Source organism: Podarcis bocagei, assembly GCF_964188305.1.
Source record: "Podarcis bocagei genome assembly, chromosome: 17".
NCBI lineage: Eukaryota > Metazoa > Chordata > Lepidosauria > Squamata > Lacertidae > Podarcis > Podarcis bocagei.
The window spans coordinates 37,581,238-37,599,842 of NC_138143.1; the positions used below are offsets into that span (position 1 = coordinate 37,581,238).

General features: G+C 47.4%; 1 protein-coding gene across 2 annotated transcripts in view; it reads left to right on the forward strand.

Moving 5' to 3' along the window:
* The first annotated feature begins 9,820 nt into the window (after positions 1-9,820).
* The window catches only part of PAX5 (paired box 5), a 229,625-nt gene continuing 220,840 nt past the window's right edge, over positions 9,821-18,605 (forward strand). For both annotated transcript variants that reach the window (XM_081176730.1, XM_081176732.1), the window contains exon 1: positions 9,821-9,881. In XM_081176730.1, coding sequence (XP_081032856.1) covers positions 9,836-9,881 — 46 coding nt within the window. In that variant the 5' untranslated portion in view covers positions 9,821-9,835. The remainder of the gene's footprint in view (positions 9,882-18,605) is intronic.

The window sequence follows — 18,605 nt, forward strand, 5'->3', positions numbered from 1 at the left end:
GGGGGGGGCGACGAGGAAATAGCAAGACCCTGCAGTCAGCTCCAGGACCTGTTTTTGAAATGCCACTGCGCAAGAAGAAGCAGGAACAATGAAGACATCTCGTGGCACCTTGAAGACGTGGCAAATGAAGCATTGGAATTGCCCTGCTGGATCCGACTAAGGTCCGTCTAGCCCAGCATCCTTCGGTTTCCAGTTCACCAGCCGGGCAGGAAGGTGACTTCGGGCCCTGGGGGTGTTCAGACGTCAACAGGAAGACCTCGTGCGGCTCCAGAGCGTTTCAGAAATGATGCTCCATTCATTGGTTTCATTCGCTGGCTTGTTAAGCCAGCCAACCTAAAGGTCACCCCTACACCTTGTCGCGGGTCATTCCACAAGAGAATCCGGAGAAAGGGACCATCTCTGTTCACAAACTTGTCCGGCACGGACTGAGGTATAAGCCAGAGCCTCAAACCGATGCCCAAACGCACAGGAGCCTTCCGCGGCGCAAGGAAACAAAGAAATTGTTTGGCAAAGCAAGGCTGAAGGTAGCACACTACGAATCAATTGATTTAAGTTAACACGATTCCATTAACAACAGAGTGCCTCTGGGCATGTGAGGAGTGCTTCCTTCAGCAAGTACTGACAGCTGCGGGCGTTCCAGAGGGAGAACATTTCCACTCTGCAAAAGGGGCGCCCGTCAGTATTAATAACAACTATTATTATTATTATTATTATTATTATTATTATTATTATTATTATTATTATTATTATTATTATTATTATTATTTTATTTTGTACCGCGCCCATCTGACTGGGTTGCCCTTGACAGGGGCCTCCCCCACTTTTGGCACCCAAGTGAATGGGAACATCCCTAATTCCTAGAGGAAGGGGGGAAAGTAGGGGGCATAGTTGTCAACGTTTTCCCCTTTTTAAGGGAAATTCCCTTATTCCGAATAGGATTCCTCGCAAGAAAAGGGAAAAGTTGACAGCTATGGTAGGGGGTGTTCGTACTCTGGTTGTTCTTGTGTGCGTTTGCCGGCCTACTTCTTACAGCGGAAAACCCCCCAAACCTAGTCCTAAATGGGCGATCCTATTGGCTCAGAAAGAACCCCCCCCCCGGAGCGTTTGTTCCTTCGGCTGCGAAGGGGTTTTCAGCCAGGCGGGATGTCATGTCTTTTCTGGTGCAACCCAGGGAGTTTTAAGGCCACTCCCGTTCAAAGAGGCGACCGAAGTGCAAGCCATGGGGGGTGGGGGAGCGGAGAAGAGAGAGGAAGAAAGAGAGAGAGAATGTTAATCGCGAAGGAATTTCCTCCCCCCCCCGCGCCCCTCCCTCCTCGATCTGGTTTCTGAAATCCGGGCGCAAAATGCTGCCCCTTCTTCCCTTCCCTCCAGTCAACACGCGAGTTTCCACTGAGCGGAAATGTTCCTCCGCTGAAAGGGGCGCGAATAGCCGGCCTTCCTCCCCCGCCTCCGCCTCCCCCGCAGAGCTGCTTTAATTAAAGTCACAAAGTCGCGGTTGATTCTCGGCTTGGCTTCTGCGCCTTGAATCGGCTTTCCCCGCCTCTTGCCTCCCCCCCTTCCCCCTTCCCCCTTCCCCCCTTTCTTTTTTTTCCTCCCTGGAGTTGACTCGGATGCAGTTGAACACTCGCAGGGGCAGCTTCGTCCAGATGTTGCAGCAGCTTTTCAGGGGAACAGAGCAGACAATGCTTAGGATAAAGCCATCTCCTAGGGGCCGAGGTCCTTTTGGCCCCCCAGTAAAATAGTCCAGAAGGCGGCCTCCCAAAGTTGATGGGCATTGCTTACCTGCCCCCCCATATGTTATTCAAGTTAGCACTCCTGGACAGATGCGTGTCATCCCCCCCCCAGCCTTCCCACTCCTCTTTTCTCCGCCCAACTTCCTTCTCTCTCTTCTCCCCTTCTTCAAACTTTGCCTTTGGAAAGGGTTAAACAACAACAAACCCACCCCTGGACCGGCCCTTATTTGACCTCGGTCGTCTGAAAGGTCCTGCCGGCAGAACGGCAAGCCCACTACCGTCGAAATAACTCGGAGAGTGATTTTATTTTATTTCATTTCACAACATTTATTGCTCGTTTTTTCACTTGGGGAAAAAAAACAATTAACACCAACAAAATGGGGGGAAACGAAAACTGCGGAGTCGGACCGAAGTTTTTGCGGACCGAAGTGGTTTAAAGTCAAGCATTTGCCCGCAAGGGCAGAGTAGATTTGAAACTCCATTTCCTATTCCTAGCCAGCAATTCTCGCCCACATTTTTTGCACCTCCGACTACATTAACTCCGGCTGGAACAGCCTCGGCGATTATAAGCTCCTCGGGGCAGAGACCTTCCTGTTTGTCCTTCTCCCACCCATTCCCACCTAAAAGCCCCGACGCGTGTAGATTAAGGGGAGCTGCGACCGCCTGGTGGTGGAGCACGTTCTTTGTTTGTATGAAGCCCAGGATGTGACCTCTTAAGAGTCTCCCAGGTGGCCACTGCTGGAAAAGATCCCTGCCGGAAGGTCGCAGCCAGTGAGTAGACAATACGGAGCCTGATTTGTAGAGATGGAAGGTACCCCAAGGGTCATCTAGTCCAACCCCTTGCAATACAGGGATTTTATGCCCAACGTGGGGCTCCAACGCAGGACCCTGGGACTAAGAGTCTCATGCTTGACCGAGAGAGCTATCCCAGATGAACCAAAGGCTTTCGCTCAATATTTGAGCGGTTTCCTATGCAGTACTACTACTATTAATTAATAGCAATACAATTTTCTTCAAAAGTCAGCTCAGCGGGACGTAAACTCTTTTTAAAATAATCTGCAGGTGGGCTGTTGTTTTTACTTAAGTGTCTGCCCTTCCTCCCCTTAAAAAAAAAAAGTAACTGTCAGTGAAAGGTGATTTTTGTGAGCTGACACTCCCCTCCTCCTCCTCTTCGCTACCGTAATGTCAAATGTTTCTACGCGGGCAGCTATTTCAGAGTTTGCACCCACCCACACTCTACCTTGTCTGCCTTCCTCCTCCTCCTCCTCCTCCTCTGTTTGATTTCCTTTTGTTGCTAATCTCCGGAGATTTAAAACAACAATAACAACAACAACAACAACCCAACCCCTCTCTTTTATCTTTTCTGGGTTAGCTGGCCCGCCTTACCTGTTTGCAGGGTGTGTCCGCTGAGCGGCAAAAAAGCCCTTACGTTTGGTAAATGGCAACGATTGCGCGTGTGCGCCCTGCGCCGCGCCACCTGCGCGGGTGTGGCGGTGCTGTTCAAACTGCGCGGAAAAAGAGGCCGAAGATTAAGGTGCCAAGACATTGTGATTGTTATGACGCCGCATGGAGGGGTTGAAAGGGTCAGAGACTCTCAACAAACCCCTCGCCGCCGTCCCCCCCCCTCCACAGTGCAACTGTCTTCTTTGCTACAACAATGCGCAGGATTTTTTTCCTGGTGGCAACTGGTGGTTTTTTTGTTTTTTTGTTTAACTCAGTCAAGGTATTAGCTTTGGAAAAGGGGAGGGGATTCCTCGGGAAAGCACTTAACAAAGTATGTGCCGCCAAAGGCCATTCAGAAGCCTTTTTCTCCAAAGTGTTAGTTCCACTACTAAACCCGGGAGGGGATTGTTTTGTATGTGTGTGTTCTGAAAAGCCACTGAGAAAATGAAAGGAAAGGGGAACTAGGCCTTAGGCTGAGAATCGCTGGCATTTATGCTCCGTGCATGGGTGGAATGAACCCCATTTTGGGTTTGTGATGCACATAACTGGGAGGCGAGCAAAGGTGGCTTCAAAACTTATTTTGTTGATAGTGTCGTTGTTTACTAGCTCCGAGCTTGCCTTGGCCTGGGATGGCACACACCAGCTCAGCTGCAATGCAACCATGCAATGCGCAATGGGTCAGGGCGATCCTGTGCAGATTTACTCAAAAGTAAGCCCCACTGAGTTCAATGGGGCTTGACCCTTCCTTGGTAAGTAAGTGTGCAGACAAGAGCCGTGTCGAGGGTGTTCTGCTGCGTCGGTAATGGCTTGTTTCTATTGTTATTCCTACGGTTAAATACAATCCTGTCAAGACGCTCTGGTATGTTTAACGTTCTCCTCCACTACCGCAGCCTTAGGACATGCCACTCCTTTATAGTTTGGGAACTGGTTTGCACAGAGAGAGAGAACCTGTTCAAGACAAGCCGCGACTCAAACGCTCACTGGTCACAAAGGACTCCTAAGGTAATCTTGGGAGAATCGTCAGCTCTTTTCCTGGACAAGGAGCCCACACCCAAGTCAAAGTCACTCCAGCAGTGGGTCCAGAAAAGGTATAGGTTCCGAGTTCCTTGATTCATCTACTAGTCCGGATTCAGTTTATCAATACCAATCTTATGCTGACTCTGCTTAGATCCTCTGTTTCCAGCTGGTGAGCACTAGCCAACCTCCCTTATGCATCTGGAAGAAAGTTCCACGGAATTCTATGAGACTTTCTCCCCCGGCTGCAAGTCTATGTGTATTTACTGTACTTGGGGAAAGTACCACCAAATATAAGGAAACTTCTTCTCAAATGCTCAAAGATTGGGCTGCACACTCCCCACCCCTCTTAGCTAACAGGTTACTACCAAATGAGAGGAAGAATCGACCCAAACCAATGGCAGTACTGTAGAGCAGTTCAAAAGAGCTACTCCGCTTGCAAGCTTTGAATCTGGAATCCTCAAAAGGGTGTGAGTGGGAATCCGGATAGAAACTGTTTCTTTCTTGATGGGGGTTGGGGCGATTCTCTTGACCTGAGCCTGTGCTGTTGGCACCCATGCTCTCAGGAGGCAACGTTACACACACATGTGCATTTATGTTTAAAAACAAATATTAGGAAGAAATTGATTGTGGGTACTATCAATTTATTTGAGCACTACCGACGGGTGTAGATGCAAACTACAGGTTTTGCCCTTTCTAGGTATTCAATGCGCAACGGTTTGCGCGCACACTGAGTAAAATCAATAGTTTAGGCATAAAGGTGTATGTGAGTGTGTGTAGGCTCGCCCAAACCCACAACCTGACTGATACTGAGTGGGCTGACTCCTATCCATGCAAGTATACAAGGGCATCTATGGATAATCTGCAAGCCCGTTTCCGAACAGGCTTATACATTATGGAACAAGGGTCAGCTGATATGCCTGTTACGCGTAGGTGTGGGCGCGGGCATTCTATGCGCTGGTATCTTACATGGCTACGGGTCAAAATAGGTACAGAAATGCAACACATGCCTTCATTTGCAAGGGGGCAGTCAGACCCACAACCCAGTTAAAAGCGTAGTTTCATTGGGACTGCCCACCCACCTGATTCTTCGATAGTACCTTTAGTTTCAGTGGGATTTTATGCCACCGAAAATTGTATTTCTAGAGAGAAGCCTGCACCAGTTTAAAGCTAAATGCTGCTGCTGCTTAAGTAGAATGCAGGATTTATGCATTCACACGCAAATAGGTGTCTGTATTGGTATCCCCAAATAGTCACATATGCCTTTATATAAACGTATCTCCCCTCCCCCTTTCAAATCCTAAAAATTAGTCACACAGATCAGAATAAAGCATACACCCAGCTGCCCGGTCCTAGCCATGTTTACTGTGAAGCAAGTGCTTTTGCTCCCGGTGAGGTTCACTTCCTAGTAAAAAGGCGTTAGATCTGATTGCACACGAGTGTTTCAAGGTGGGAATGAAACGTCTCTTTTACTCGGGTGCATATACACACGCGCGCGCGTACACGACGCTGCAATGCCAGAGGTGCAGTGACGTCCAGCCCCGCTGGTGAGGAGCCACGAGGATGGATGTTGCCAAAGGAACTGTTTGCCTTCGAAAATCCTGCCCCCACCCGCGCCGCCCCGGTTGTTTTCATTCTTCCTTTCTGAATACCTTGTAACGCTCTGCAATTGGGGTGAGGGTTAAGTAAACAAGTGCAAAATCTTTATAGGGTTGGGTTTTTGGGGGGAGGGATATGAAAAACAAAGCAACTTCCCCCCTTGTAAACTAGGATCAAGGAAGCCAGACACATTTTTTTAATGGTAACATTCGAATATGTTTTTACAGGGTTTAGAAACAGTTCCTCTTTACACAAGGAGCGTTTTTCATATGACACCGCATTCTCTTATAAGTCGAAAGGGATGGTTTTATTTCAGAGTAACCAAAGTGTGTGTGTGTGTGTGTGTGTGTGTGTGTGTGTGTGTGTGTGTGTTATTTATATAATGTATAAACAAATAAGGCGACTGAGACGTTAGAAAAATGGGGAAGTAATGCAGCTGAAAGCAGAGGCAAAATATGCAGAAAGTCAATTCGGGCGTGTTTTGTTTTGTTTTGTTTTTTTAACGCAAAAAGCTGCGTCTCGAAATATTTTGATATCTACTACGTTTGGGATACAACTGGCGCGATTCTCCGGACAGTTCTCCTGCGCAAGGCCCATTGTAGCATGTTGGGGACTCGTGGCTCTCCTTCGTCTTGCTGGCGCAAGAGCGTTTGGCAGAGGATTGTGTCCTGTGACGTGCAAAAATGTCCATCCGAGGGAAAGTGGGGCTGTGCTGGGAGGCGCGGTGGGGAAGACCTTGAAGCGTGTTGGAGATGTAAATATTAAACACCACGGTCCCAATACATTCGCCTGGAAACAAGGGCGCTTAGTTAGAACTGAGGCGCCAATATTTTGAGGGGGGGGAGCACTTCCCCCTTGTTTATCAATCCGGATCCTGTGCATGTGCCTGGGCCGTACTACTTTGAATGAGGCTTAGCATAAAGGTTTGCACATTTATGGATTATTTTATTTATTATTACAAATGTAGAGGCCCTTCTCCTCAAAGGGGGCGTGGGCGGCTCAAAATAATAAAATTGCTTAAAAAGAATAGACTACAGCAAAAGAATTCTACTTCAACCAGATCATTCTTAGTTTTCAGAGGATACTCCTTCCTCTTCCTCTTCCTCTCTCCTCATCCTCATCAGTTTTAATCGATCTTACCTGCACCTAGCTCCATCTGTAACAAAGCAATTGTATTATTTTCATCTAATATAAGATTTTTCAAACGTGCGCGCTCGCATGTTATCCTATGCTTGTGTAAAAATCCAGTTTTAGGTCTAAGCTTTCGTAAGTACTGTGTGCGAAAGGCGGTTCACATATTTATGAAATAAATAAATAAATAACTTGTTTGCAATGGCACATGACCTACAAGCAATGGAGATTTATTGCAAATAAATAAATAAATAAATAAATAAATAAATAACGAACGATTTTATTGGTATGATGGTTATTTTCCCGGAGTTTGCATGGATTTACATCCTGGTTATATGAACAGAGTTCACTTGTAAGGATGCATTATTGCGGATAAGCGAATTTCCAGCTTTGGGTTACTGAAAACAATACAACCACTGGTATCATTTACTGGGATCCTCGAACTGTTAGTCAATACCTTCCAGGTTCTTTTTCTTCTTCTTTAAAAATGTGATCTATTGTTTCTCAAAGACCTTGAAAAGATTTTTTTTGGGGGGGGGGCAGGATCTAGACAACCTTTAAGTCATTACAGCCCCATAAATATCAGTGGGAGAATTAAGCAAGTGCTTAAATATATCCTGTTTAAATCAATGGACCTAATCCTACGTACACAATACATGCGAGTAAGAGCCCTGTTTGAATTACTTCCCAGTAAGCTATCCCATTAAACAGTCGCAAGCTATGTAGCACAATGACTTGGAAGTAAATCTAGTTGACCTCAGTTGAAATTACTTTCCAGTAAACATGGGGCAGGACTGGACAGCGGAAGGACTTAAATTTGGCTGTGTTGTGAAACACGCGCATGCTCAGCAGGCTTGTACACAAGCACACACCATGCACATTTCCCACTGGCAAATGTTTTGAGAGCATGATCCAAACAATTTACCATGCGTTTGCGTGGATAGGACTAAATCCTGGGGAATGTAGGGATCCCTTCATAGGTTTAGTTTTCTTTTTTGTTTTGGCAGAAGATGCTTTATCTAAACTCAGGCTATTTTCTCCCATGTCCCTGTTGACGAACTGTGCCTAAGGTGCCTTAAGGCGATTGAAGAAGGCGGCCTGCTGGTTAATTTAAAAGACCAAAAGACCCACCTTTCAATCTGTAACGGAGACAGGTAGCAGTTTAGCTCCCCAGCAGCAGCAGCAGGAGGAGGAGGAGGAGGAGGAGATGTGAGGGGAAGAATGCTTTTTTGCCTCCCTTTGCATGGTGAAGAGAATTATTTTGCATAAATGGACCGTTTGCCATTCTATCGATATGGGGTCTTTCTCACCACCAATATTGTTCATTCGCTCGGTCTACTTCGCTTTCCTAAAACTGAACTCACTGAAGCATCCATCTCTTCTGCACTCGAAGGGAGAGAGAAGTGTGTGTGTGTGTGTGTGTGTGTGTGTATGGTCTAGATTAAGAAACTATTTTGATACCAAGTTCAACTGTAATGGCAGACAGCAAAGAATGAGTGGCTTAGCTGCCTGGTGGAACAAGTAGATTTATTTTAGACAGGCATGAATATTTCAAAATTAATCAGGCCGACTATTACAGTGAAGGAAATTAAAGTGCAAAGCCCATTCCTTCCCACCCCCCGCCCCATAGTGTCGTGGCTAATATTTAATTTTCTCTTTAAAAAATGCCACCCCTTCTTTATTAGAATTGAAGGCGTGTGTGTGTAAGAGCCTTACAGCCTGTGTAAGAATCGAGCATCTTCTGTGGAAAAAGGCGGGGACAGACGGTCAGAATACGGGCTATTAATACGTTTGGATAATACAGTCTCTCTCTCCCTCTCTCCATCCCTCCCCCCAACTCCCAACACGCGACGAATGAAAGAACTGAGCGTTTTCCCATACATCCTTTACGCGGATAGATCTGGAATTTCCAGAGATTCCGTGCCTTTCTGTACAGCTGTGTTAGGAGGCACTACTGTGACTAGTGAGGACGGGACGACCAAAGATGAGTTGGCCGTGTTGACATATGAAACAAATAATAAAAAGAATTAAAAAGAGGACATTGTTTCATTGCACTCGCCTATAAAGGACCATTGGAACATGGCAGCACCTAAAACATGCATTGGCTTTGTTGCGTTTTATAAACACGAAAGCAAATACCCCTTCATCCAGGGAAACTGATATTTCGACTTCAAAATAAGAAATATATAATTACTTTGGGTTTGGGGTTTTTTTTACGTGTTTTTTCTTTTTCTTGATCTCCCCCCCCCCAGGCGTTGGCTTCAATAGCAGGGGTTCCCCCTCCCTCCTTTTCTCTCATTCTCTTATTTTTAAATTTGGTTCGGTTTTATTTTGGAGAGCAACGTGCAATTTTAATAACTCCAGGCGAATACGCTGCCAAGAGCTCTCTCTCTCTGTGTATCCATCAGTTTCTATTTATTGTCCCATTTAATGGTAGTGAATGGGTTTTTAATGAAAAGTTGACCGGCTACTTTACTTTCTCCAAATCCTGTAAGTTTCAGTTAAATCAATGGCGCCTTTTCTGCCTCCGCCTTCCTTCCACAACGTTGTTCTGTAAACAGCTCCAGTAACAGTTTAAGGCTGCAAACAAACTTTGATTCCTGCTACAACAGATGTCAGAGCTTCTTGAGTTTTGGCTGCGTCTGGGGACATCTTGTGATGTTTTTAGAGAACAGGACATGATCTCACATGGCGAGAAGCTCTTTAGTTCCTTAATCATTTCACGGTTCCTTCGGAGGCTTTCTTCCCACCTAAAACGTTTAGTTTCAGCTCACTGATCAGCTGCAAAGGCTCGACGGGGAGCGGAAGAGTTGAATTATTCCAACCTGCAAGCAGCCCCTAAAAAAAAGGAAAAAAAGTGGAAACTTTTTTTTTTACCCCTCTCTGTCCATTTCACCAAGTCCTGAAAAATCAGAATGGAATTAGAGAAAAACTACACGACTCCCAGGACTGGCAGATCAGGTAAGGACTGAGATTATTCGTTTGAAATGATGCAAATGAAAACATTTTTTTAAAATAAAAAACATCTTAGGGTTTAACATGTGTTTCAAAAGCTATAGACACATATACAGATAGAAAACCCCTGATGTTTATAGATTTATATAGAAAGGCTGGCCGTTTAAATAATATTACTCAGGAGTAGTCGCAGGGAAGTTCCATTGGGGTTACTCTGGAGTAAATTGTTGACGGACTGCATTTATTTCTCGCAAAGCACGTCCTGCCAAAAATCGGAGCTCTTAGTTTGAAGAAAATGTTATTTCGGGTGTCAATAAGAAGTTACTATTTAACCATACAGTGTGACTGCTATGTTGTGTGCCTTTTAGGTGCGTGGATGTACATATCCTGTCTCTCTCTCTTTCTCTCTCGATGTGCGTTGTAGAATTTTCTTCAAAGAGGTTTATGTGCATAAATGTCCTGGAGACAAAGGCAGTAACCGGATCCTAAATATATTTTAAAACTTGGAAGGAATCTCAGCTGCCACATCGCTAAGATTTCTTTCTCGTTTGGGACCGAGATTTCTTCCCCCCCCCCCGGCTGCTGTGAATACAGCTTGAAACGCCCAAGTTGCAAACTGCAGGACCGGAAATGCTAGACCCTTTCCATTAAAAAAGTCAGTGGAAGCCTCCGCTATGTTGTTTTAATTGGGGTGGCGAGGATCCGGCTGCTGGAGACTTCAGAGTCGACCCGGATTATCTGAAGCGGTGGCACGGATGCTGCTACCAGATCCATGGTGCCTGCAGGCTGTCGGTCAGGAGAGAGCGAGCGAAAGAGACAGCAAAACGACCTGCCCGGCTGCCTGCCTTTTTTCTTTCCCTGCTCCCCGGCTACCCAGTGGGCTGCTATGACTGCGGCCACTTTCGAGCTCTACGGCCTCTGCATACCAAATCCACAGCTCTTTGGCCTCTGGAGCAGAGAGGGGTGGCGGTGTTTGTAAGGAGAGATTTCAGAGCCAGAGAGATACTGGGTCAGCAGCCGAAACAGGACATTTTTCGACAAGCCTTTTTCGAACATTAGGACGAGCCTGTCATGCGGCCTTTCCTGGGATCTTCCCAGCTCCTCAGGGTCTCCTTTCTCTCCTTCCAGCGGGAAAGCCCCAAAGCTTAACTCTGGGGGCGAGCGCGCGTCTGGAGAGTGCCCTGACAAGCTGTCTATAAATAATGTGATTTCAAGGCGATCGATGAGCCCTTTTATTAGTTAAATCGTCTGAATAATCGTTTCATCGATAAAGCATTTCATTGCTCTTAGCTCCGGGCCGGGCCAGGGTGGGGTGTTAGGGGGTCTGGGAAGGCCCACAAGGAAGGGAGGTGAAGAACTGGATTTTTTAAATCTACAGTATATATTCCGTGCCACCCCCTCTGCCACCTGCTTCTCCCTTCCTCCGGTCAGCAATTCCAAAGGTGACTTGCATGCTGAGCACCAGAGACAGCCCTCCCCCTGTCCTCCTCCTCACCCCCGGCACAATTCGCTAGCCCGTCTCCCGGCCCTCCGATCTCCTTCCGCATTGGTTGGGTCGGTGGGGCGGCGAGAGAGGAGGGGGCTGTCGGCGCAGCAGCGTCTCCGCGCCGTTCGCCGCGATCGATTACTTAGCAATTATTTTTGCACAGGGATGGAGCTGCGCGCGGGTTGATTCTCTGCGGGTTGCGAGGCGGGCTGGTGGCTACTGCAGGCCAACGGGTCTTCTGAGCCTCAAGGCCTCTGTGTATGTAGGACAACCTGCGATAGAGATATCCCAACCCCACTGGGGAGATTAAAGGCAAAGGGGGGGGGGTTGCGAAAACCCCACCCCGTCTCTCTCCTTGGAGCTGGTGGGGAAGAGATATTCTCGGTCCTTCTCCTCCCCCTGCGTAATGTCGCCACCCGCGCCTGCTGCGCACTGGCTGCTGGCTCGGCTTCTGGGGCCGCTTGCCAAGAATCTTTGCCTACCCGGCGCCGTACAAGGCGGGCAGTTGTTCCACCGCTCTCTTTCCCTGTTTGAAATCGCTGCTCGTCACTCAGGCACCTCTCTGATTTAGGGGCACAAGCCACGTCTCATTCCCTGAAAAGTCGTCTCACGGCAAAAAGTCGGCAAAAACAAACTCCCCCAAGGTTGCGATGGCGCTGAGGAAGCGCGCGTAAAAGCGGCCAATGCGCACATTTTGGACACTTCGGGCCCTCTTCGGTTCCAAAGATCAGCCCAGGACAGGTGGATTTTAACCCAAGTCGTGTCCCCCACTCCCGCCTCCAAATAGGAAATTTTTCTCTGCTCTGGGAAGATCAGCTTGTTTGTTTGTATAGGGGGGGGGGGAACGCCAGACATAACACGCGGCGTAAAGAGGGCGGGGAGGGTTGGCTGAAACAGAGCAAAGGTCATGGAAAGGTGACCCCCGAGGTGATAATGATTGGGGCACGTCGCAGAACTGTTAAAAAAAAAAAAAGCGGGGAGGGGGGAGAAAACGTGGAGACGTAGGACATTCTGCAAGAGGCGGAGAATACTTTTATAGAGTTTATTATGTTCATGACGCTTAATCGAGTAACTTAAGTAGAAAGACCTGCCCGGCAGGGATTGCAGACCGGATGGGGACAATGGATGGAGAAAGCAAAAGGAGGACTCATTTTGTATAGCCTACTCTTTGCTAAGAAGGAAGGGCTACTTTTTCATACTGAATGAAGTCTATCCCTCACTCTCTACTAGAAGCTTCAGAACGATACATACAATAGTCCCCCTCCCCCCTACAGATTATTTACTTCTGAGTCGACGCTTCGAGCTCCGTTTAAGCCTTCGGGACTAGCTTGCAACTATCCTCTCAAGAACGTGGCTCCATCACATCTCAGACGACGGGCTCAGTCCACTGGGAAGTTCTGCGCAAAGCCCCACTGAAACTTAGGGAAGCGGCCCGTGTGCAAAGTCTGCTCTTTGCCGTGGATTGTGTCCAGCCTCAGCCACTTTTCCCTTGGAAAGAGAGGGAAAGGCGTCATGTCAATTTTCCATATTTGCTCAGCCCAAGACGTGGTTATTTACTCCGAAGAAAAGTCCGCCGAGTTCGTGCCAGATTACAATAGGTGTTTCCCCTCCTCTCCCAGTAAAATTGAGCTAAAGGTAAACATCACTGGTTTTAAAGATCATGCTTAGGCTCAAATGTTCCTCTTCTGTGTCAATTCTATACCTAGTACTTGGAAGGAAGACATATTCCTTGATTTCATGGAAGCCAGAGTTGCTGTACAATGGCTGTGATTCTAAACATGCAAATGGGATCCTAAGCTTGTTTATTCGGAAATAAAAGCTACTGAGTGCAGATGGGTTTACTCCTTGGTAAGTGTGGCGAGGACAGAACCTAAAGGGACTTACGCTGCAAGGAAGCACCTTGGATACAAGCCCCGTTACGCGCACGCAGCTATAACAGAGCCCATCACATCTACCCATGCTCCAAATAAAATAGGTAGGTCTGGTTCTTCCTTCAGAAGGCCTATTTCAGACACAGCCCCCGCCCTAGAAAACCCCCAGCAGGATTGTGAGCTTGGTTGGGGACGGGGAAGTGATGCAAGTCCATGAGCGTGAAAACGTAGGCCAGGCAAAGCTCGATTGAGAGCCGCCCCGGATCGACGGCGTGGGGGCTGTGGGGAGTTCACTTGTTCTCTGCACCGAAACTTTCTGTCTCTCTCTCCTTCATTGAGAACAACGCCGTGTTGATGGACAATCCCGGTGCCTCTCGTGCCACTGAATCCAGACAGTCTGTTAAGGGAGGCGCTTTTCCCCTCTGTGACCCGTGAAATAATCTATAGAATTGTTTACTTTCAGCTCTGATCTCACTGTCAAACACACTCCTGGGTGCAACACACGTGGGACCCACGCTTCCACTCTCGGCTTCGGCCATCCTGGGTGGGTAACATCCTTACTCGCCTCGCTTTGTAGGGTATAGTTCCTTTTCTGGTAAAAGAGAGAGAAGGGGGTGGGGTGGGATCTCGCTGTCCTTGAGGGCGATGGCAGGAACCAGCCCCACCATTTAGCTATGGGAGAACAGGAGCTGGTGTGTTAAGCGGTATCTGGGGCCTATGGGCAGAAATCAGGGGAGATTTCGTTCGCAAAGGAAATGCAGGCAGTCCATATTTAAGTGGAAGGGGAAATTTCGGCAAGGACCCGTCTTAAATCAATCTGGGAATGAGGGTGATGGAGGGAGATACTCATTTAGTGTGTTTGTTATTACATTACATTAACCAGGGACAGTGTTGATAACGGCAGGCGTTTATGCCACAAAGGGCAAACTGTCAGCCTTGGGGTTTTTTTTATAAAAGTAAAAGGATTTGCTGCTGTGACGTACACGGTACATAAGGTGAGGATGGTGATAATGGTGATAAAGATGATAGCTGGTAGCTTGCAAGATACAGAATGGTCGCTGCTGCTGCTGCTGCTATAGCTCTCTGCGTGCCTGGCACTTTAACAGAAGCAAAATATTCCTTGCACCGAGGACTGTACACTTTGGTTTTGCTCGGGGTGGCGGGGGAAGGCCACTAACTGCACAGATCCAGGGAGCTGGCCTTAGAGGAAAGTGTTCCTGAAGAATAATCAATGGTGATTATTGGAAACGCGGGTGTCTGTGTGGACTGCAGTAATGACACTGATGTGTCCCCCTCCCAGCAGTCAGGAAACGGTGAGCGACAATCTGACAATGTACAAACCACTTGCAGTAAAGGAGCTTGGATTAAAGTGATGACAGGAAGCGCGGATAACCTACAGGCCTACATCTCTTGAGTTCAGGTGTAACTGGATTGCGAGTCACGCGGGGAACGTGTGAAAGAAGATTGCCACCCGGGTTCTAAACATATTTACTCGCAAGCGGAGTATTTTAAAATGGAACTTAAAGGCGCGCACAGCATCCTGGTGCTAAATACAAATAGGCCGCGGCGGACTACAGGAAAGCTCCTCCCCAGCTAAGCTTCTTCTCCAAATATTTTTGCGCGTTAGTGCTGAGGGCCGAAGTTCTCCAAGCGTAAAGCTGGTGGCAACACAAGCATGGCTGAAAATATCTCTCCCCCCGCTGTTTCACACTCCCTTGACCTACGCAACCGCAATGTTATTAAAGGTAAAAGTAATAGCCTACTAATACTCTGGCTTCAGTTTAGTTTAGCATGGAATTTAAAATCTCTCTCTTCCTCTTGTCTCTCAAACACACACACACACACGGAGTGGGGGGGGGGGGCTTGCAGGTTCCCTTTTCCTTTCCAAAACAAACCCCGCGGGCTCCACTGCTCAATTGGCTACAAGGAAATACAACAGCAGATGCGCCAAAAACTGAAAAGCGCGCCCTGCAATGCAAACATGCGAAGGAAAAAGGCGAAATATGAAAACGTTTCTTCCCAGGTTGTTGATTGTCTGAAAATGAGGGTTGATACAGAGTATCTCCTGTCTTCTTCCGTCCTACCTTCCTTCCTTATTTTGCTCAGGAAATCTTGAGGAGGCACGTGCACCCTGCCTTAACTTCAGAGAGATGATCTGCATATAATCCAATTAGTCTTGCTTTCTGTACAAACACAACGCGCCTGCAGCCGGATTCCGCCACCCCTCGGCCCGTTGCTCAACCTGCTTCAGTTAATATAAGAAAAAGAAAGTAAGAAGGTCAAGACTGGCAACAAATTAGGCGCCATTAACACCGAAGGCCATAGTCCATCAGGGAGGTTCTCCCATTGAAATGAATGGGAATAGTGCTCCCGCGCTGGCCTCGTTTCTCTCCATGGGGGCTCGCTGTCCTCGTTTCGAAACGTTTACATTGTTTATGGGCGCGTTTTGCAAGGGAGAGAAAAAAAGGGAGCATGTGTGGTGGGACTTCTTCAAAAAGGATTCTTTGAAAAACCTGCCAAAGTTGCTTCTTGTCGTTACGAATGGCTGTGACTCACGAGTGGGATCCCAATTCACAAATTAAGGGGAGGTCTGGCATGACAAGAGAACGGTTTGAGACCTATATTTCCTAATAGATCTCAGTCACCTGTGACTTTCGAATTCTGGAGCCAGGATTCCTTGGGAGAACTCATTTTCTGAATGCCCTCTTTGAACACCAGGACGATCTTAAAGCTAGGCGGTCGCTGGCAAAAAGCAGGACTTTTTAAGTGGTGGCTCCAGTCCTCATTAATCCCGTCTCTAGGGTGTTCGCCACTGGTCTTGGGGCTCATGGTCAAGGTTATTATTCTGCTTTAAAGGTATTTTCGTCGTTAACTCTGCTGCTATGGCTGCTTGCTCTTTCATCTCACTTGATTGCACGAGGGTTGGTTTAGTAACTCAGTGCATGTTTTTGTGTGTGTGTGTAAAGCCCACGCTGTTCAATGGAGCTTTATTCCAGGGTAGTCTACCAAGGTTTGAAAATTTAGCTGTGGTGTTTTATATTCTCCTGCGTCTAGACAAAATGCCTGTACAGTAGTAGTAGTAGTAGTAGTAGTAGTAGTAGTAGTAGTAGTAGTAGTGATGATGGTGGTGGTGGTGATGATGACAGTAATAATACTAATACTTTCGATGGGGATAAGCAACCAAACCCCCTCCATGCATCTCCTCTGACGTTCCCCCCTTAAATCGGAGGGTTGCGATTTATCTCTCTAAGTGTAAAACCGAGCAGGATTTGTGAGGTTGAGAAAGAACTGTGCAGAAGGAGAGAAGTGCTATACTCTGGATGGGGGGGGGGGGAATAAGCAGTGTAAAGACCAGTGTAAATTCTGCCTACTAAATCTGTGCCGACCAAACCACATATCCTGGGGCACTTTTAAAAAGTTATTTAATCGGAGCATTCAACAAGCGTTTGGAAGGCAGCAGTCTGGGCACACCCTTAACTTGGGTTGGAAGCAGCAAAAGGATTAAATCAATGGGACCTAAGAGATGTGGTGGGTCGTAGTGCACATCTCTCCGGCTGAAATCACTGGGATTTAAAGTTGCTTAATGAATGAATGAAAATCGGTCAATGAAGACTCCATTGCTTTCAATAGGGCTTGGTTCCAAGTTAATGTGTCCAGGCATGTTGGTTGCAGAACGTGATCATTATCATTGCTGCTGTTCAGTTGTTGTTGAAGTGCCTCACCTCTCTAGCAGCAGTGCTAGAATGACTGAAGAGACAGAGGGTTTATATACTACAACATCTCTCTCACACACATCGTCAGAGGACACAGCGAGCGCTCTCTCACGCAGTTAAGCCTAAGCACTTGGGCTGAAGCTGTGAATTCCACTAATTTTAGCACGATTGAGGAGCTGGGTTCAATAAATAGGACACTGCCTTTAAATCAGCGGTTGCTGATCCTCGTAGATACAAAGACGCGCGGAATTAGAGTCCTCTGAGAACGCTGTTTGTGTGTCTGTGTGTGTGTGTGTAAAAAATGGCCCTGTATTTTGTTATGGCAGCTCACACTGAGCATTATTTTGCAAACAGAGAAAGGGTAGAGGGGAAGGGAGGCCCTCCCCCCCCACTCCGCGATCACGCCCCTAACATCTCTGCTTTCTATTTAGTCGAGTATGTACACGCTATGCGAGCAAAAGTGAAGTCGACAGGCGCTTTAGAAGAACTTCGGCATCCTCACCAAATCCCATCTAGCTGTGACAAGCGCATTGGGGAGCTGAGCGGGGGCAGGGCAGGGGGAATGAAGCCGTGCTACGCCACTTTTACAGCCCCACCACTATCATAATCCTAAACATGTTTGCTCGCAAGGGGGTCTAGGAAAGTATTCGAGGCTTAAGCACGAGCACACAAGTGTGCTGTTCACACGACGTGGACGTTCTTTTCTCGAGGACTTCCAGTGCCCAAGGCATGGATGTAACAACCCCACGAAGGAAACTGCTCTAGGAATGGAAAGACATTGCATTTCGACATGCTGTGAAAGAGCCCTCTCGGCCTTTTTTTGATGTGGGGTGGCTCATTGACATACGGGTGTCACCCCTTCATACTGTAGTCATGAAGGTGCCATGCGTGTATATATTGCGCGTGGGTGTTTGCATTCAGAACTGTGTGTGTGTTTTCCTCCAAGGATGTAGGCTATCTTGACTTTCTCCCGAATAAGCTTGTATGGAATTGGGCTGCACATGAGCGTAGCCAGGATTTTTTTGGAGTGGGGCAGGCCTTTTGTTAGGGGGGGGGGCAGAACCTCAGTGTGCTCTGTATTTTTTATTTTTATTGATTTAGGGGGACAGCTGCCCCTCCCTTCCCCTCCCTTGGCTATGCCCATGGAGCTGCATCTTAGAGCTAAGTCTATCAGGGCTTTGCCCTTGTAAATTTTCCTGCAGCTGCTTTGAAAATTAAAGGAGAGAGTGTATTTGACCCCCCATTCCCCCCACTTACACCTATAACCGATTTCTGATTGACATTTTGCATTTCTGATCGCCATCACTGAGGTTCTTTTAAGACATGGAGCACAAAGGTACCCTCTGGCTGAATCTGAAACATCATGCCAAACCAGTGCCTGGAACCTGGTGGCTTATAATGTTATGAGGATCCTTGGAATATATTACTCCTTTTGCCCCTACAAAGAACCTTGATTGAGAGTCATTTCCATTAAAGACGCTTGAACCTGACCAGTTAACATGCATGAACACAGCATAGGAGTGGAGAAGGAAAAGAAACGGAGTTTGGAATTATTTGTATCCAGCTTAGTCATGCTGGCCACATGACCCGGAAAAACTGTCTGCGGACAAGCACAGGCTCCCTCGGCCAATAGAGCGAGATGAGCGCACAACCCCAGAGT